General features: G+C 59.3%; 1 protein-coding gene across 15 annotated transcripts in view; it reads right to left on the bottom strand.

Moving 5' to 3' along the window:
• LOC126642890 (collagen alpha-1(I) chain-like) overlaps positions 1-15,247 on the bottom strand; it is a 35,433-nt gene that overhangs the window by 5,337 nt on the left and 14,849 nt on the right. For 9 of the 15 annotated variants that reach the window (XR_007629622.1, XR_007629628.1, XR_007629626.1 and 6 more), the window contains one exon: positions 7,134-7,468. The exons of 2 other annotated variants lie outside the window; for them this stretch is intronic. Coding sequence is in view for 5 of the 13 variants with exons in the window: in XM_050320900.1 (XP_050176857.1) it covers positions 7,134-7,468 (335 nt within the window). In the remaining 8 variants the exon portion in view is untranslated. Of the gene's footprint in view, positions 1-77; positions 1,781-7,133; positions 7,625-7,728; positions 11,979-12,018; positions 12,248-15,247 lie in introns of those variants that run through there. 4 more of the 15 variants (XR_007629621.1, XR_007629627.1, XR_007629624.1 and 1 more) reach the window with 4 other exon arrangements.

Below are 15,247 nucleotides of genomic sequence, written 5' to 3'. Positions count from 1 at the left end.
GGAGCGGCGGGTCCTGCCCCCGGCTCCGTGCCGGGTGCTGTTCCCACCCTCCAGCTTTTGTTCCTCCCTCTCCTTACCGAGAAAAAAAAAAAGAAAAAGAAAAAAATTAAAAGCAAACAGGTGGAGGAATTCTCTCACTTTTCCCAAGTTTTTTTTGCAAAGCCTCCTCAAACCGCGGGCACGGAAAGGGCGGTGGGAGCGCAGCGCTGGGTTGTTTAACTCTGCTTCTCGCTCTGTCCAGCTCCTCCAGGGATTAAAAAACCTCAAAAAACATCTTCCCAAATCTCCAGCGAGGAATATTTTATCCTCCTTCCACGGGTGGGTGCAGCCTCAGCACCTCCAGACATGGAGGGACTCCGAGCCCGTGGAAATCCTCAGGAGGCTCCTCAGCATCCCGAGTTGTGAAGCAGATGATTTAAGGGAAGGGGGTTTTTTTGGGAAGTGTTCAACCAGGAAAACCTTAATATTTGGGGGTGAAAGAGGAGGATCAGTGAAGGTGTGTGGAACAGCAATGACCGTGATTTGCTTGGATTTGGGAAATCCTGAGGAAGGGCAAATTTTCCTTGGTGGATGAATCAGGGCAAGAAGGGAGGGGATGTGAATCCGAGCTCCTGCTGAGTTATTCCAAACTCTACCAAAAAGAGGGCTTGAAGGTGTGGATCTCTGTGGGTGAGAGGAGATTGGGCCAATGCAGGCTGTTAAGGGTGTTCCCAGCTTCTCCAGCTGCACAGGAATTCCTGCATGGCTCTTCCAACACCCAGGCAGGATCTTCAGGGACCCCAAATCCCCTTCCATGACATGGAGTTGCTCCCATGCGCCGCCCCATCCTACAGGAACTGGATTTTGGGGCCATTCCATTGGACTTGGGGAGATGTCCCGGGATCAATGAACCAAACTGGTCCCTTTCCAGCTTTTCCATCATCCTGTGGTCAATCCTCCAGTTGGGAGCACAGTGGTGCAGAGCGGGTCAATCCTCCAGTGCCAGCGGGGGGGTTTTGGTGCTGGTTTGGTGCTCCCTCCTGGCAATGGGGCTGGGAGGTGACCGGCAGCAAAGTGCTGGGATGCTGATCCCCAAATCCCACGTGGGAGAGCGGAAGGAGGAGAAGGAGGGACGGTGGGGGAGGCAGAGCCGTGATTTCCACGTGTGCCGAGCTCTTCGAGCTGATCCTCCAGGGAACAGCTGCAGCCTCTGTCCCACCATGGAGCAGGAGCATCCCCTAAACCTGAGCCAGGGCTGCTTCCAGCCTGTTTTAAGGAGGAAAGCAGATTGTTTTCCTCCTCCTCTGCCGGTTGGAAGGTACCTGGGGCACGAGCTGTGCTGTCCTTTCCAAGGGCTGCTCCACTGAGCATCTCCTGTCGGCCCCTTCCCAGTCCCCTTCCCAAGGGCTCCTTCAGGGAAATGCTGCCTGACACCAGGCCTGGAGCTCTGCAGGCTGGAGATGGATCCAGAGTGTCACCTCCTGACACCGCCCTCGTCCCCAGGTCCGTGGGGGATGAACACACACCCCTGGTGTGGCAGAGTCCTGGCAGGCAGATGTAGATGGATTTTTCGGGAAGCTGGAGTGGCAGAGCTCCTTTGGGAAGGAGTTTGTGTTGCTCCCCGTGCAGGGCAAGAGCAGCAGGATGCTGATGGAGCAGGAGGAGGGCGGTTCCTGGGCGCTGTGGGTTTGGTTCGGGTGGGAAATGTGAGTTTAACCACAGGAGGAAGGTGTGGGGGTCAGCTCATGGAGGGATGTGCAGCCACCACCGAGCCCCAAACCAGCCTGGAGAGGGGCTGGACCTGCCAGGAAGGGCAGAGGGATGGGGTCAGACCGTGGAGCTCACGCTCCCAAAGCGGCTTGGGAAGGGCTGGGACTGGCAGAGCCCTCCCGGGCCCGAGCTGCCGGTGGGTGCCGGAGGGTGGCTGGAAGGAGCATCATCCCCAGCTTGCTGAGCTTGGCATAATTGTTGGAAAAACCGCTGCGCACATGCTGAGCTTCATAATTATCAGCCTTGTCTGCCAGGCCCTCCCCTCCCTCCCTCCCTCCCCCCAGCACCACGGCACACTTGATTATGATTATGGTGGCTAATTTTGTCTGGTGCATCTTCGGCATATGGGCCCCCACCTGCTCAGAATATGCAAACGCCGCTGATTTGCTCCTGGGGACTTGGGGGGTGGGAGATGGGGGCCGTGGGCAAGCGGGGAGGGGGGCCCAGGGAACAAAGAAACCCCCCCAACCTCACCCCGTGCTGGCTGGGCACAAAGAGCTGCTGCCCCTGGCATGGCAGTGCCCGCCCTGGGGGGGTTGTGGTGGCAGTGCCCACCTTGGGGGGGTTCTTGTGGTGGGTGTGGTGGAGCAGGGAGCCATGGAGAGCTCGTCCACACAGCGTGGCAGGGGACACGTGGCATGGAGGGGACATTTGTTGTCGCCATCAGCAGCCCCTTGGCATGCAGTGCCCCACACCCCCCATCCCTGGCTCCATCCTGGCTTTCCCCCACTGCCACGGGAATGTGTGCCCATCCCACAGACCTGCAGGGCCATCCCTGTGTGGTTTGGGAAAGGCAGGAGAGGGGTTTGACCCTGTAGGGCCATCCCTGTATCCCTGCATTGTTTGGGGTTTGGGAAAAGGGAAGGGAAGGAGCTGGGTTTGGCCCTGCAGGGCCATCCCTGTGTGGTTTGGGAAAGGCAGGAGAGGGTTTTGGCCCTGCAGGGCCATCCCTGTGTGGTTTGGGAAAGGCAGGAGAGAGTTTTGGCCCTGCAGGACCATCCCTGTGTGGTTTGGGAAAGGCAGGAGCCGGGGTTGGCCCTGCAGGGCTCATCAAAGGCTCGCTGTGACACGGGGAAGGGCAGCCGAGGTGGGCTCACGTCTGCCTTGTCAGGGGGCTTTGCCATGCTAATGGATAATTAGACAGGCAGACAGACTGACAGGGATCCAGATGGATGGATGGATGCCACGAGGATCTGGTGACAGATAAATAGGCAGATGCTAATGGGCAGCGCAAACAACAGCTCAGACTCCTGCTAATTCCCACTGTAATTTTTAAGCTCTCTCCATCCTCCCCACCCCTCCCTTCTCCCCCCTCTCTCCCCCAATCCCGAGCTCTCACCAGCGCATCACTTATATTTATTTTAATTTTTTTTTTTCCCCTAGAAATGGTTCCAAGGGCTCAGAGGGATAACGAGCAGCGCTGAGCTGAGGTGGGTGTCATGGGGGGGGCTCGGGGAGGTGAAACCCCTGGGACCAGCCAGGACCAGCCCCAGCTCTTGGGGGCATCTCCCCCACTCTGATTTATTTAATTTTTTTTAAATTAAAATAAAAGATTTCTCTCTTTTTTTTTTTTTTCTCTTCCAACTAGAAGGTGGGAAGAAAATAGTGAATGGAGGGGAGGAGGCCGAGGTGGGGGGTGTGGATTAGAGCCACGGCCCCCGAGCCGAGACAAAAGAAACATCCTCGCTTGTTTTCCCTTTTGCCGCGGGGAATCCACGTGGCGGCTGCGGGAAGGCGGGGAAAGTGGGAAGAGGAGCTAAAATCCTGCCGGGAAGGGAGGTCTAACAGCCCTGCCCTCCGCAGCCACCTGCCCCGGTGGGCGCTGCTCACCTGCTCGCTGGGGACACCCCTGGATCCCCCGCGGGATCGTGGGGGGTGCTCGGGGGCTCGGAGACCTCCGGCTCTGCCCAGGTGGGCAGAGGGGACGTGGCTGTCACCGCTGTCACACATTCCTCCCTCCCCCTTTCCCACCCTGGCACGAGATGGGTCCTGGAGGATCCTGCCGGGGGTACCAGCTCCTCTGCCTCCTCCCCTGCTGCTCCTCTCTTGTCTTGTCTGCCCATCTCCTGCTTCATCACCTCGCCCTCATTTGTGTCCCAGCCCACCGGCCCCCGTCACCCGCTCCTTCTTCCACTCTCTCCCATTTCCTCTCCGTGCTTTTTCTGATTTCTCCTCTCTCTCTCTTTCTGGTCTATTTTCTCCCCTCCTTTGCAGGTTGCCCTCCTTTTCCCCCCACCTTGCTCCTTTTCCCTCTCCCTGGGGTATTTTCTGCCCACCCCAGGAAGGCCTGGCAGGATGGTGGGCATGGGGACAATCCCCCCTGGGGCTGCTGTCCCCGGTAAATTGGGTCCCACAGGAGAATCTCCCACTCCTATTTCGGGCTGAGCCACAGAAATCCAGCCCAGGAGATGCCACCAGTGTCTCCTGCACCCCGAGAAATGGGCAGAGCCCGCTCTGGGGCGAGGCAGAACCCATGAGCTCAGCCCTACAGGCTCCCAGGGCAGCCCTGCTCGAGCCCCCTGTGCCCACCCCTGGCAGGAGCAGGGGGAGAAAAACCCACCATTCCTGCCTTCTTTCACCCAAACTGATGCCAAAGGGGAGGCTCCTGCCTGTCACTGCAGGCGGATCCAGCACCCGCTATGTAGGTCAGGGCTGGTGGCGAGGGAGAGCAGGGGGCCCAGCCCCGGGGTGGCCCCTGTCAGATCCCGGGATTCCAGCTGGGATTAAACCCTGGCAGCCTCTCACCACCACCAGATAAATGTATATAACACAGATCAAAGTACACACACCCTATCACCCTATATATATATATGTCTCCCCACATATATTTATATATATATGCATAATTTCAGGTAGAAGTAGCTCCCCAACACCATGATGAGTGTTCCCAGGATATCACAAATATTCCCATTTTTAAACAAGCCAATCCCAGTTCTCACCAACTCGATGAGAAAGTTCTCCAGGTGGGGTGTGGGGAGGTGTTTTCTCCCACAGGTATTCCTAATTTCCTTCCTTCGCTTCATGAGGTAAGAGGGAAAAAAAGGGGAAATATTTTCCTTATAAATACAGATGTGTCTAATATATCCCAGGAATTTGGTTTTTTTCCCTGTGCAGGTCCCTCTTTCTGGTAGTTTCCAGGTCTGTTCACGTCACCCAGCTCAGGTGGATAAATCCCAGCGGTTACAGGATGGGCACCATGGGGAAAAAAAAAAAAAAAAAAAAGGTGGGAATGGCAAAAACTTTAAAAAAAAAAATCCTTTTCTGGATTTTTGGAAACTCCTTCCATTCCCAAATCTTGCCCTTCCTATGGGAGAAATCCCCAAGAGGAGCTTCACCCATCCCTGTCCACCAGCAAAGGGCAGCACTTGGACAACACCAGGCCCGTTGGAGGTCGGAAAGAAGGACGATATTGGGAATGCGAGGACCAGAGAGGATTAAAATCCTACTTCTTTTTGGAGGGGAGTTAATTTTGGACCATGATTTCTCAGTGATCCCATGGCCTGCCCCAAAATCCCGTTTTCCCTCCCTTTTTTGGGCGGCCACCCAAAGAAACACCCGGATGTTCTTTTGGAGGGGGACGAACGGCGCGCGTTGGCCAAGACAGAGGGACGACATTCCCGGGCATGACATTCCCGGTCCATCTGGGATTGGATGGGGCGTTAATTAGGATGCAGGAGCGGTGCCTTGGGTGCAAGAAGCGGAGGGGGAAGGGTTAAGGGGCGGTGGGGGACGGGGGGCGAGAAGAAAGCCCGGGGAAAAAAGAAGGGCCCTGGTGAAGCACCCGGCGCTCTCGGGAGCAGGAGGGGAGGGGGGAATTGATGGCTTAATTACCATATTCAAATCTAATTAATTCCCCTTTGCATAAAAAGGCCACGGCGGGCGTGGGACCAGCCTTGCAGATGGCGTCTCATGCTCAGCACCATTTTGGGGCCGCCGGCCATCTTAGAGAGGAGGAGGAGGAGGAGGAGGAGGAGGAGGAGGAAAAGGAGGAGGAGGAAGATGGTTCTGCCCACGGCGCTGAGCATCTGCCGGGGGCACCAACCGGCCCAGCCCGGTGTCAACGCTCCTTGGAGGGAGAAGAGGATGTGCCAAAGCAGGAGGGAGGAGAAACAACGGCAAACTGGGTGGGCAGGGGGGCTCAGTGGGATGGAGCAGCGTCATTTGGGGTGTCAGGGGGTCCTGGATCTCAGCTGGGGCTCCCAACGCCACCCAGGGGTCTCGATGGTGCCAATCCCACTCACGCTGAAGGTCCACGTGGGGATTGGTGCCCCCAGGGGTGTTTGCTGGAGGGGTGATGAGGAGCGAGCATTCCAGACCCACCTCCAGAGGGTGATCCCAAAGGGATACCCCTCCATCTCCCTCGGGTGCCACCCAGCAGGAAGACCCCGAGGAACTCCAGGCCTCAACCAGCAGACCCACAACCCACCCTGTCCTGCACAGGCGTGGTTTTTTGGGGGGGGAAAATGGGGATAAATATTCCTCACCTCCCCACTGGGAGTTTGGGGTGAGCCAAATCCCTGCCGGAAAACCAGCCCGGAGAGCGTGGGCTGCCCGTGGGCACCGTGGCAGTGCCCGCACCAGCTGCCAGGCTCACCCTGGGAGAGGTGAAAGTTATTTTTCCTAATGTTTTGGACAGCTCTGCTGTCACGTGGGGAAGACTTGGAGGAGGGAGGACCGCAGGGGATGTGGATTTTCTCCCTTGACTGACTCCCAAGGATGGGATGAGCTGCTGCTGCTGCTGCTGCAGGGCTGTGTCCTCCCCACCCCCCCTTCCCCAGCGCTGAGGGGGGGGCTGGGATGAAGCTCTTACCCCAAAACAGGCTCCCAGAAAGAGCTGGAAGTCCCTTTTGTGGCTAAATCCTGGGAAAAGCATGGTTTATTTTTTTGGGGGGAGGATTGGACGGGGCAGCACTGGAGGATTTATGGATGAGGCCGCACACTCAAGGTGGGGGCAAAGCCAGAGGTGAGGGCAGGTGGAAAATTCCTCTTTGTGCTGTTCAAAGGGTGTGTTTGGGGTCGTGGAGGAAAGATTTTTAGATGTAAATTAAAAAGAGAGCAAGGGGGGAAAAGTCAATGATTTGGCAACCAAAATCTGGCAGTGATAGCCCAGTTTTCCACCTGCTCGGGAAGGGGGAGCAACCCAAACGTTCCCAGAAGAGGAATATCTGTAATATGGGGATAAAACCTGGGGTTTTTTCTCCTCCCCAAAAACAACCAGAAAATAATCCTTGTGGCACCTCCCAGCCTGGACATTGTGCAGGTGAGGAGCTGCCCCCTTATCCCTCCTAAAATCCCTGCTGGAGGGAGGTTGTGCCTGGAAAACCCAGTGCCAGCAGTCTGGGCTTGCAGGAGTGGAGAGGAAAGCAAGGAAAGCCCAACCTTACCCGGTCCAGGAGAGGTGAGAGGGTGCTGAGCATCCTTGGGAAAGCCAAGCCTACATCCCGAGCCTGGATCCACCAGCGCTGCCTCATCCTGGAGGGACAGGACTGAACAGCTTGGTCACTCCAAACCCGTTCCAGGAGCAGCCTGGGAGCTCCCAGGGGCAGGAAAACCCAGTCCATGGCACCCATGGGGCTCATCCATCCTTGGATTTCCAGGGTGAGGGTGTTTTGGGTGGGTGGGGGGTCTTCCTGGGGCTCTGGAGGCTTCGCCCCATCCCTGCTCTGGATGAGGAGTGTGGGTGGATCACGGTGATCAGAGCAGTGTGGGGACTTCTCCTCTGCAAAAAAACCCCAAAATGGGGCAATTGGTGACCTCCAAAAACACAGTGATCATCTCTAAACCCTCACTGATCACCTCCAAACAGTGATCACCTCCAAACAACAGTGATCACCTCCAGACCCTCATGTATCACTTCCAAACCCTCACTGATCACCTCCACACAACAGTGATCACCTTCAAACCCTCAGTGATCACCCCCAAACCCTCACTGGATCACCTCCAAACCCTAGTGATCACCCCCAAATCCTCACTGATCACCTCCAAACAACAGTGATCACCTCCAAACCCTCATGGATCACCTCCAAATCCCCACTGATCACCTCCAGAAGCACAATAATCACCTCCAAACCCTCATGGGTCACGCCCAAACCCTCACTGATCACCTCCAGACCCTCATGTATCACCTCCAACCCTCACTGATCACCTCCAAACCTCAGTGACCACTTCCAAACCACACTGATCACCCACAGCACCCGCTGCTGGGGAGGGGACACCTTAATCTGCCCCAAATTGGCCTTTTTATCACCCAAAACCACATCAGGTGGAGGTGAGAACTTCACCTCCCGCTGGCCCCAGCACCCACCTTCACCCCGGGGGGCGAGAGGGGGGCACCCACCCTAAAAACCCATCCCCTCCAACCCCAAAAATCCCGGGCTGGGTGGGGACGAGCTGGAGGCGGGGAGGGGACACACACACCCCCCCCACCCCCAGGGGGACACCCGAGGGGACGGGGTGGGGTGGGGGTGTCTCAGACACAATGGGGCCATTGAGGGGCCGCGCCGGGGGTCCCGGCCCTTCCTGCCCAGACACAATGGGGGCGGCCCCGCGCGCCACTTGTGCGCTTTGTGCGGCCGCCGCCCCCCGGCCCCTCCTCTCCGTCCCCCCTCGGATAATGGAGCGGCTTTGTGTGCGCGGCTGGACGAGGACTTTGTGGCGGAGAAAGAGCCGGTGTTTGTCTGTCGGGGGTGGTGGTGATGGGGGGGGTGGTGGGATCGGTCGGGAAAGGGCCCGGGGAGGAGCGGCGGGAGCGGCAGAGCCGCAGCATTGGCCTTGCACGGCCCCGGCGCTGCCGGCCGCGTTCCCGGCGCTGCCGGGGAGGGATGCTCCTGGTCCTGCCGGGGAATGGGAATGTCCAGTCAGTGCTGGGAGCTTGGAGTGGTGGAGCCTGGGGACCGTGATGCTGCTGGACCTGTCACTCAGACCCCATCCCTGGTCAAACCCATCCCATTCCATCCACTGACCATCCCAGTGACCACCTTGGTGACCATCCAAGTGACCATCCCAGTGAGCATCCCAATGAGCATCCCAGTGATCATCCCACCAAACACCGACTCCCACCACAAATACCCAGTGGCAGAGGGTCCTGGTCCTGTCTCTCTCCCCCAGCCCCTCGGATTCCCCCCTGGCCGCCATTCCTGGGGTTGGGATCAACAAAACCTCCAGGAGATTAATTCCCTGTACCAGCATTCCAGAATGGGGATGGGATGGGATGGGATGGGATGGGATGGGATGGGATGGGATGGGATGGGATGGGATGGGATGGGATGGAATAATCCCTGCCAGAGCTGCAAAGAGCAGGATTAATAAGAACTAGGCCTTAATTTCAGCAGCCCTAAACAGGCCCTTTTTTCCTACAGCATTCCCAGTTCCATCTCAGGCATTTGAGGGATGGGGAAGCCCTGAAGATGATGGTCCTTTGCTGCTCCAGGAGGGGAAATCCAGCCCTGGCACACCATCCAGATGGGAAAACCACTGGACTGCAGCCCAGGCAAGCATCCAGCACTGTGTGAGCACACACGTGTGCCCGTGGGGACACGCTAATGCCACGCGTGTGCCACGTGGCTCCACACGGAGCAGGGTCAGGGTCCCTCTGGCAGCAAAGCCTGCACAAAGCAGAGCTGAAAACTGGGATTATTCCCTGACAAACCAAGCCTGGGAACCTCACATTTATCCCCTAGATTGGGGCAGGGGTTTAAACTGCTGAGATTGGGGTTCTGAAATCGGGTCCAGCCTCATCGGTTCTGTGAGTGCTGATGTTTGATGGAAACGTGGAATTTTGTTGCCCCAGGTTTCAGCCCGATGATCAGTTCCTTGATGTGCTGATGGGCCTGTGCTCGCTGTGGGGCACTCAGGGGACATCTGCCAGCCCAGCTCCTTCCCGAGGGGTCAAGGTGGGGTTGTGACTTCTGGAAAATCCCAAATCCTGTCGCACCGGGAGCAGGTTCATCCCCCCCCGGGCTCCAACAGCACGTCCTGGGATTCCCACCCCATGCAATGGGTGGCATTTTGAGGTGACAGCAGCCACGAGGCTGGAGGTGACATCTCAGCAGCTCATCCCCCTTCCATGGGATATTCTCCTGATGGTTTTTTGGGGTCTGTGTGGCTGTGCAGGACGAGCATTCCCAGCAGTGTCACCCCGGGGTACCCCAACCCCACATCCCGGGTGCCCGCAGGGCTGAGCCGGGGCGGGGAGAGCGGCTGGACCGAGGGGATGGTTAGGGTGGCCTGTGGAGTAATTATCTCATTGGGCAACTAATACCCTTTCAACCGGAGCGGGGTGGGGAAGTATTGTTCGGGCTTAGGGATTACATCAACCCGCTGGAGCAGACAATGTGCTCCCCCTGGGAAGAGGCAGCTCAGCCCCAGGGGGAGAGGAGGGAGGCAGGGGCTGAAGCTGTCTCAATTAGCGAGTGTCCCAGCCAGGAACAGGGTGGTGGGGGCTCCCTGAGTGTGGGGGGGGGATGTTGAGCATCCTTAACCCTTGGTGCTCCTCCCACCGGGGCACTCGGTCCTTCACCCCCACGGGGGTGCCAGGAGGGCTGGCAGTGTCCCCTCCTCCCCACCGTGCCGGGCAAGGAGAAGCACTGCTGGTTTTCCCCTTTTTCTGCCTCGTTTTCTCCCTGACAGCCCAACGCCAGCCCCTTCCAGCCTTCCCATGCAGCGGTGTCAGCCTTGTCCTTGTGGGACAAGGGACCTGCCAGAGGGGCCGGGCAGGGGACACCAGAGTGGCCAGCAAGGGACGAGCAGGGCACATCCCCATCCCCAGAAAAACCCAGCGCCAGGGAGGGCGATGACAAAGGTGGCGACCCCGCACACCCACCCGCAGCATTTGGGGCACAGCAGGCCCTCGGCATCCCCACGGAACAGCTCAGGCTCCCGGCCTGGCGTGGGGCTGGGGCAGGGGGGGTTTAGTTTTGGTCGGGCTGGCGGTAAATCAGGCGTGAGCCCGGGCGGGCCGGCGGCGGCCACCGCGCCAGGTTAGCGGCGGAGCGAGGGGGACGGCCCCACCTGGCCCTCGCCATCCGAGGGGGTGATTAAAACACGGGGGCTCCCAGCTGCCATACATTTTTAAATAAATGAATAATACATAGAGGGGCTGATAAATAAATAACGGCCGCACATTTGAACTTAGCCTCTGAGAAAATCCTTTTAGTTCAAAAGGACCGGGGCGCTCGGAAAGGGGAGCCCATGCATTTTGAATGGGGCTGCCATCGAGTGTCAGGGCTTGGCAAGGGAGACGAGGCAGGGGGGGAGGGAGGGAGGCAGGGAGGAAACAGGCCTCGAAACACTCAGAGGGGGTGGGTGGGGAGGGACAGGCACGAGGGTCCTTGGGCATGGCCAAGGGTGGCTTTGGTGGGATCAGGCGGCCATGGATGCCCCAAATCCTCGGGAAGGACGAGGAGGAGGATGGGGGGAGCTGTGGTTGGAGGGAAAGGGCAGCCCCTGAGAAAGGTGAGCAGCACATGAAAGGTCAGGACCCACCAGCCCTGGCCGTGCCGAGGAGGAGCCCCCGTTTAGCAGAGCAAAGGCAGCGTTTACTCAGCAGCGGCCCCATAAAGAGGTGGGTGGCCCTGGAAGGCGGCCCAGACAAATACAAGGGGATTAGCCAAGGGCAAGGTGTGAGTAGAGGGGTGAAGGGAGGGGAGGACAGGCGGGGAGAGCCATGAGTGGGGGCATCACGGGCTGCCCAGAGCAGGAAAGGGGTACCAAGGCACAGGAGGGTGGGATGTGGGTGTGGGGGACCCTTTTGGGGGAATCCAGAGAACCCCCAAGGTGGCTGGTGGCCCAAACCTGCCCTGCCATGTGGCCCTGCCAGGGCAGCCAAGCACACACACGTGTTCTGACCATGCACAACCACCCACATGCACTGCACCTGAGTCCCTGCCATGTACACACGTGTGCTAGCCATGCTCATGTATGTTCTAGCCATGCACAGCCATTGACATGCGTGTCTGGTCCATACACAGCCATGACACGTGTGCCTCAGACATGCACACACATGTCCTGACCATGGCCATGTATGTCCTAGCCATGAACAGCCACGAACATGCATGTTCCAGCCATGCACAGCCACAAACACACCTGTTCTGGCCATCCCCAGCCATGGCAGGCGTGTCCCAGCCATGTACACACATGTGCTAACCTGGCATGTCCGTGCACTTGTGAATTCCAGCCCAGCCCAGCCGTGCCCACACGTGTCCCAGCCATGCCCACATGTGTCCCAGCCATGCCCACACGTGTCCCAGGACAGCTGGGACTCTCCCTCACCCTTCCCAAAGCCCGAGAGCCGCCGAGGCAACTTCAGATCTTTAATTCTCCGCTCGAAGCGCGGCCGCTCGCCCGCCTCGCTAAGTGGGTATTGATTTATTAGGCTGTAATTTAAGGCAGAACGTTTTAAAATGAACTCACACACCAAACCCGGGCACCAGAATAAACAAGGCCTGATTTATTTGCTGCCCGTCTCGCGGCAGATGCCGGACTGGGCTGGGCTGAGCTGGGTTGGGCTGGGCTGGCAGCACGTGGGGATGGATGGGATGCACCCAGGGATGGGAGGGCCTGGATGGGAGCAGCCCCCTCGCCCCCTGTGAGGGCTGCAAAGCAGCATCCCTGCACCCCACATCCTGCACCCTCTCAGCAGCAATGACCCCCGGAGCCCCCCCAGTGCTGGGGTGCAGGGGATGGGGCTGGGAGCAGTGAGGGCAGCACCAGCAGGGCCCGGCCATGCCCTGTGCCCTGTGCCCTGTGCCCTGTGCCCTGTGCAGTGAGACCCCGCTGGCAGCACCCAGACCACCCCAAAACTCCCCATTAGGGCTCTGCAACCTGCAGGGTGCTGGGCTCGAACAAACCCCTCTCCCCCAGCCAAGACCCCCCCCCAACTCCACCCTCCCGCCAACGCAGCCACGAGGCCGGAGCTCTGCCGGCATCAATCAGCCACGCTCCAGGGATGCCCACAGCCCGGATGATGGGGGGGCTTAGGGGTTATTTCACCCACCCCCACGGGCTCAGCATCCTCCCCCACCATTGCTCTCCGCCTCCACCAGCTGAGTCCCGGGTGTCAGACCCCGCCAGGTCCCATCTGCGGGGCCCGGCGCATTCCTGGAGCCGCGGCCCCGGCGCAGCAGCTGCCGGACACAACCCCACAACCCATCCCCACCACCGCCGCCGCCGCCACCACGGCTCGTCTTGACCTTGTCGGTCAGGTGTTGGGGGGGTGGGAGGGGGTAAAAAAACACCAAAAACAACAAAACACCAGCCCTCCCGCCCCCTGCGCGCCGCCAGCCGTCGCCGGGGCACGGGGAGGGTTTAATGCAGCGGGGACCATAATGGGGCCGGCTGGGGGAGCGAGGGCGAGGAGAAATTAGTGTCAGTGTGTGTGTGTGCCTTAAACAAACCTGCGCCGGGGTGACGTGAATGAGGGCACAGCCTGTGTATATATTAGTGATGGGATCTGACCTCGCTGGGAGGGCTCCTTCCCTCGCTCCGCTCCTCTGGGCGTGGGAAAAAGGCCTGGGCTCTTTTCACAGCTGTTCTCGCTGCTGCACTGAGCTAATGGAGGGGCTGCCCGGCTCCCTCCTCCCCCCTAACCCCCCACCCCAACCCCGCCGCCTTTTCAGTCCTTCAGCAAAAAAAAAAAAAAAAAAAACCACACAAAAAACCCAAAAAAACCCCCCAAACCAAACCAAAACAAAACAAAAAAAAAAAAACGCCTTTCACAGTCCCTTAAAAACACACCTCATTGTTCCCGCCCGGACCGCATTGAAATGCCACTCGCAACCCCTGTCTCCCGGAGCAGCCGGCCCCGGGCCCGGCCTGCCTGCGCGTGCACACGCGTGTGCAAGCCCGGGGGTGGCCGTGGGAGCACACGTGGGGCCCCTCCCGGCTCTGCACGCCGCAGCTGCCACGGGGGTTCGGCCCTAAAGTCCGCCCTGGAAGGGGTGTCTTGTGGAGAAGTGTAGGACCTGGGAGGTTTTCCACACCCCAGGCAGCCACCCTGGTGTTAGTGCCCCCAGCCTCGTTTATCCCTGGCGTCTCCGTGCTTGGATTTTGATGGAAGAGCTGAGGGATAACGGAAAGGGGGTAAAAAAGTACGTGGTTGGTAGCTGTGACCCCCTCCACCACCCAGCCGGGGAGACCCCAAACACACCATCACTCCACTCCACGCCCTGGCCATGCCCAGGTTTCACAACCAGCTTTTAGCGCTCCTGGAGTGAATATTCCCCATTAAATCCCCGCCTGACACACGAGGTGATGGGATTTCCCCAGGGACGGGGCAGCATCACACCTTGATTCCCCCTCGACATCGAGCCCGGGGTGGTTGCCCCAAAAATCCTCTCCACGCTCCGTGGAAATCCAAGATTTCCAGCAGACAATAAACAGCCGCACAAGGATCAGCCCTCGCCTGGTTTCCCAGGGAATTAGGGCAGAGAAAGTCTGGGCTCAGCCTCCCGGGGAGCTCCGGGGATGGTGGAGCAGGAGGGTCGCTCCTCGGAGGTGGCACAGCCCCCATTCCCAACACCTTCCCCTGCTGGCCAAGGCCCAGCCCCGGAGCAGCCCCGGGATCGTGCTTTTCATTAAAAATAAATAAATACATTCCTGGTGGCAGCAGAGGAGGAAAGGCTTGAAAACACTGTCCTCAAAGGACCCCCCCCAAACCAGGAGGCAGCGGCGATGGGACCCACAGTGATCAATTCCCGGGATTTTCGAGGCCCATCTCCCGCTCCCCTCGGTGGGGGCAGCGGGACGGGCAGGCGGACAGGGCGCCGTCCTCGGGGAGCGCCTCGTGCTCTCCCCGCTGACCTTTCCCCGCCGCTCTGACGGATCCTTTCTGACAAAAGCGGGGACGTGGCACACCTTCCGTCCTTGCCGCGCGCCCGGCGCAGGGACATGGCCACGGGCGAGTCCCTGTCACCCGCTATTAGAGGGAGAAGGTCTGCGCCGCCACCGCGCGCTTTCCGCATGAGCTCCGGTGCTGGTGCCGGGCAGGGGGGTCCCCCCGGCCTCCCCCTCCACCCCACACCCCATGGGGCCCAACGCACGTGCCCTGCGCTCCGAAATGGGGACTGGCTCACCGGCCACGCTCCGGGGTGGGATCGGCCAGGTGGGGTTGGGATCGGTGAGAGTGGGGTTGGGATCAGCAAGGATGGGGTTGGGATCGGCGAGGATGGGGCTGGGATCAGCGAGGACGAGCTCTGGGAAGCCAACACACGTGTGTGCTGATGAACACGTGTGTGTGTGTGTGTGTGTGTGTGACCTACATTCGGGACTGCAGCGCTTCCCACGGGTGGCTGATGCCCACTTGTGCCCGTGGCGAGGGGGCTCAGCCAACCCTCTCATGCCAAAGACCTATTGGTTCCCGAGGGGTTTTCCCTGTGCCTGGAGCATTCCCGGCGTGGGGAAGGAGAGAGGAAGCTCCAACCAAGCTCGCAGAGCCCTTGCTGAGCCTGGGAGAAGGATCTGGCTTTGGCAGGAGGGACAAAGCGCAGCCACCGAGGCCACG

The sequence above is a fragment of the Myiozetetes cayanensis genome, unplaced genomic scaffold (assembly GCF_022539395.1).
Source record: "Myiozetetes cayanensis isolate MyiCay16 unplaced genomic scaffold, myiCay2020 scf26, whole genome shotgun sequence".
Taxonomy (NCBI): domain Eukaryota; kingdom Metazoa; phylum Chordata; class Aves; order Passeriformes; family Tyrannidae; genus Myiozetetes; species Myiozetetes cayanensis.
Note: the sequence above shows the minus strand (reverse complement) of the source record. Positions and strands in the feature narration are given on the sequence as shown.